A 4,449-nucleotide genomic window follows, 5' to 3' on the forward strand; every position below is an offset into this window, starting at 1 on the left:
CATGTGAAAGAAAATATCCATTGGAAGGCCCAAACACGAGTTTTTCCAATTGCTCTCAAGGAAGAGGAAGATTCAGGGTAAAACCTAGCCTTTCATTTTCCAATCTTTTCCGGATAAAATTGGATATTCTTTGCTAGTAACATTTACCCCAATATTTTCAGTGAAACAAACAACCAAACTTCCATATTTCCTAAAAACTATGTTCCAGCACATTCCCTGATGAAACAAAGCAAAGATATAATGATCACCCATGATACAATCATTCGTGAAAGGTTACACTCATAGGAGAAGAGTAAATATTTCTGTAATTCACAAGCTAATTTGGGATAATGATCACAAAAAATAGTTCCGGAGGTTCGTCTGGGAAATGGGAAAAACATCCTCCTCGAGGGAAGGGACTACAGGACATTTTCACACATCAAAATCCAATGAAAACGAGAATCAAACATCATTTCTTATTGTCGTAAGCAGCTATATTCTGGGGTTCACACTCGGGACTGAAGAGGCGGACCAGCAGAGCCGTTGTTGAACTCACAGAGACGGCTCCACAACCTGCCCACCTAAGGCTTCTGGGAATTGTGATTCTAGGACCTGCATTAGAATGGAAAATCCATGAAGAAGGTTATAATGAAATGCGTACATCCGTAGAAGTGCGAAGTTTCAGAATCACAGAGCATATGGCAACTAACAAAGCAATTATAGCATTCACCAGAAAAAGAAAAAGCAAGTTTCAACTCAGATACCGGAAATAGAGAAAACCTTTGCGTGTCCACCAATCAAGAAATTCCTTTAAAATCATGTTTATTTCGTTTTTTTTCACAGTTCAATAACTGAAAACCAGTTTACAATTGTATCTCATTTTGCATAAAATGTTGAATCACCTTTTGCAGAACTAAACAAATTAAAAAAATAAAAGTAATTCGCTGCTTTAAACTCTCTTCTGCTATGAACTTCCACCATAATGCATTATGAGACAGTAACTACTGCTGTACGAGGGGTGTCCACAACTATCAATGGCAAACTAACATTTGAATAGTTAGGTTTTTTTTAAACAAAATCATAGTGGAGTGGGGTGTTAACAACAGGGTACTGATGTTAGGATTGGGGAACCTCTCTTCTACTGAATACTATGAAGGTGAAAGATCAAAGTAAACAACAAGATGCAGACTTCACAAGAGATGCAAGGGAAAAAAAATCTAAGCAGAAGATTTCACAAACGACGACTGGGCGGATACATCAGATAATAGCAATAGCATGATGGCAGAAGCAAGTCTGTTACTCCATTACCACACTCAAACCCAAGTGGCCATGTTACAATCAAAATTGGAGAATTCAAATTGAAAATTGATTCATGGGAAACATGTGGTACCTCAGACAAAGCTAGTAAATTGCAGATTAGTTTGTTTGATAGAACATGAGCCAAGTTCAATATATAGGTCTTTTCAAGAATCAAGGACACAAAAATTAGAGAGAGAGAGAGAGAGAGAGAGAGAGAGAGAGAGAGAGAGAGAGAAGTAGAACACAGGGGCTATGCCCTACACAGAAGTAGAACATGGGATGGAGACTTTTTGAAATTCTTTTCCTTTACTTTCTTTTCTAGTTTTTTTTTAATTGGTACTTTCTTTTCTAGTTCTAGTTTCCTTTCGGTTTTCGTCGTGTTTGGGTGAGCTTCAAATCTTGACTGCAGCTACCCATTAGCGAGAACATCTGCAACTAAAACTGAACTATCTCACATTAGACATATTATTGCGCTATTCCTTTGACAGTACCAGCACCATGGAGAAACGGAGGAAAACAGTCAAAACACAAAACGTGCTAATCATCCTCCATAGTCTAGTTGGTGCAGCACACCTCTTCAACTAAGAAAATTCGGTTGCTTTCTTCTGACGAGGCCCAAGGGTGAAGAATAAAGGTTAGGAATAAGTGAATAACTGAATAAGTAACAAACAACTTTGCTGTCATCAAAATAGAGTGAAAGAGAGAGAGGAGATGTTGCTTTCTTGTCGAATCTCACACATGCAAACCAACAGGTTAAAAGTTTGGCTTCAATTGATCCTCCAAAATAGAATTTGCAACCCAAGTAATAGCCTTGTTACCAGAACAGAAGGTTCAGTTGGGCAGGTTCAAATACTCACTAGCGAAATAACCTCATAAATCACAACTCGGTAACAGCTCGTTGAAAACTCTTTAATAATTTAATGAAAAGAAATTAGATTTACAAAATGACAAAGATTCCATAACACACTGCAAATCTTGAATTCCAAACGCGTTTCTCTTACGTGTACCTTTCTCTTATATTTCTTCTAGATATAGTTGTCAAGTGCTAAATACTTAACAAATGAATCTTACTCCAATGCTAGCACTAACTCCATCAGCCCTCTATAGGTTCCCTAAGGCTGCAATTTCTCAAGGAGATAAAGTTTTTGGTGCAACTAGCAAGTATGGTAGTCAGTTGCCATTCTCGATCTTAGTCAGCATATAATTAAAGTCGCACACGGTTGGTTATTTGGAAATCGGTCATCTTTGTAACTATGTTCTGGGTTCCATTTTCAACAACCTGAAGTCAAACATAATCAGTCGAGTCAATTAAAGTATGATAGTTGCTATGTGGGGTTATTACTCTTCTGGTTCTCCATCTCTTTTGGTCCCTGCTGCACATTACCCTACGTCTGTATTACATGACTCATAAATATAGTATCTCTTGTAACAGATTCACCCAGTAAACTTTCAAAGCCACTTTTTGCATTCTTCTATAAATTGACTTACAACTTCTAGAAACTTGATCTCTGCAAAGTTCATTGTCGTATTTATACAAGTTAAAATTCTTGTCCAGATTAACTATTCATATTTTCGTTGGCTAGGTGTTTCTCACGAACAAATGCTATTGTATGTACACATGCACGACAATTATCAAGTATGCAAATATGATAAATGATCATCAAAACTTCTAAGCAAGTTCCACCTAACCTAAGTATGAGATATTTTGTCTTCTCTTCTAACATTTTCAGAACATAAACAGCCAAAAAAAAAAAAAAACCAAGGTTAAGCCAATGAGATAAACATAAGGATCAGATAGAAGACAGTAAATAAAACTGGTGTTTAAAGTTTCTCCACCTGTAATCAAAACGGAGAAGAATATACCGATCGCAGGAAGTAACCATTAAAATCGCATGTAGCTGGGAATACAACAAAAAATAAAGCCCGTGAAAACAACAAGAATAGGAAACAACAAACTAGCACATACCATAATGCAAACGACAGAGAATCCAAAACCCAAATGCTCCTCCAACGCTGAAAATCCCAGCAGTTTGCCTCATTAACCTAGTACAAGGTTTCGCATCTGACCTCATCAGCTCGCCATCAGAAAATCCGAGATAACGCCTCAACGCCATGTATTGATCTCCTAAACGAACCAAAGGTGATTGCTCTGGTGGATCAAGATTCAGGACCTTTCAAGCTCTTATGGCACAACAGGCTTCTAATTGGCCCTAACACTGAAACTAGGATGATCCTGCTTCAAATAGAAACCCAATTTTCAACTCTTGAGTGGTCTAGTTGAATAGGGAAAAGAAAAGAACATGGGTATGTACATTCAAGAAAATTGGACTGACATATCAATGTTGGGTTATACAGATTATACAGAATTGAGTTCTACTGAACAAAATTGGACCATTTTAGACCATTTTGAACAATTTTACCGTACAATACAACTAAATAAGGCTAATGTCGAGCTAACAATCAATTCAAAGCTAAAAAGGTCCACGTATTTAGTGTCGAGTCAATGAGTTTTAGGGTGCATTTTGCTTCAGTGGCTAGAGCTCGCGGGCTTAAATAGAGCTTACGAAATTCTTCTCATTCAATTTCGAAAAGAATTCTAAAGGAAAATATAAATCAAAGTGTCGGAAAAACTTACCTGGGCAAGAGAGAAGGATGGCCGGCAGTTGGCCTCCGGCGACAGTTCGTCGGACTGAGGCTAGAGAGAGAGAGAGCGCATGGCAGCGTCGTCTTCGTTGCCGTCAAACCTAAAACTACGATGTTGGATGGTTCGTTGGTTACCATTAGGTAAAACTACGATGACATCCCTAATGTTCAACTGATACATAAGAACCCTCGTAGTTCAATAACTAGCATCCGTCTCCCAATATTTTTGTTTTCTTATAGGAGGACTTCTTGAAAGATTGTTTGTCTTGAGTCTAAATCGTCACATTTAACAATTTTTTACTCCTTGCATTTTACTACTATGTTAGTACTACTTTGTTTATACTGGTTTTATGCTGTCCAAAAGAAATGGTACGTGTGTGGGGCCACATCATGTAAACCCAACTAGTTTACCGGGGGAGGGATTGAAATTTATGACAAGAACTTTGGTTTATGTAGGAAAAGTAGCCATTTTGATGGTTTGAAGAAACTAAGTTAATTTTCAGTCTCATTCAAATTGTAAATATACTC

General features: G+C 37.6%; 1 protein-coding gene across 2 annotated transcripts; it reads right to left on the reverse strand.

Annotated features, from left to right (window-relative positions):
- Window positions 1-217: 217 nt before the first annotated feature.
- Window positions 218-4,178, reverse strand: LOC131303470 (uncharacterized). 2 transcript variants are annotated; one of them, XM_058330347.1, is made up of 3 exons: window positions 3,914-4,178; window positions 3,245-3,514; window positions 218-591 (listed from the first exon to the last, which is right to left on the reverse strand). In XM_058330347.1, the coding sequence occupies exons 2-3, from the start codon at window positions 3,390-3,392 to the stop codon at window positions 449-451; spliced, it is 291 nt and encodes a 96-aa protein (XP_058186330.1). In that variant the 5' UTR covers window positions 3,393-3,514; window positions 3,914-4,178; the 3' UTR covers window positions 218-448. The 2 variants fall into 2 exon arrangements, with proteins under 2 accessions (XP_058186330.1, XP_058186328.1); XM_058330345.1 differs by having other exon boundaries at window positions 3,245-3,511; window positions 3,914-4,174.
- Between the last annotated feature and the right edge of the window lie 271 nt (window positions 4,179-4,449).

The sequence above is a fragment of the Rhododendron vialii genome, chromosome 10a (genome assembly GCF_030253575.1).
Source record: "Rhododendron vialii isolate Sample 1 chromosome 10a, ASM3025357v1".
Taxonomy (NCBI): Eukaryota; Viridiplantae; Streptophyta; class Magnoliopsida; order Ericales; family Ericaceae; genus Rhododendron; species Rhododendron vialii.

Bases quoted from the DNA above. Each gene is read 5' to 3' on its own strand.
- LOC131303470 (XM_058330347.1), bottom strand. From the start codon at position 3,392: ATGGCGTTGAGGCGTTATCTCGGATTTTCTGATGGCGAGCTGATGAGG. The intron at 592-3,244 runs GTATGTGCTAGT...ATTCTAATGCAG, and splicing joins TCTCTGTCGTTTGCATTATG to GTCCTAGAATCACAATTCCC.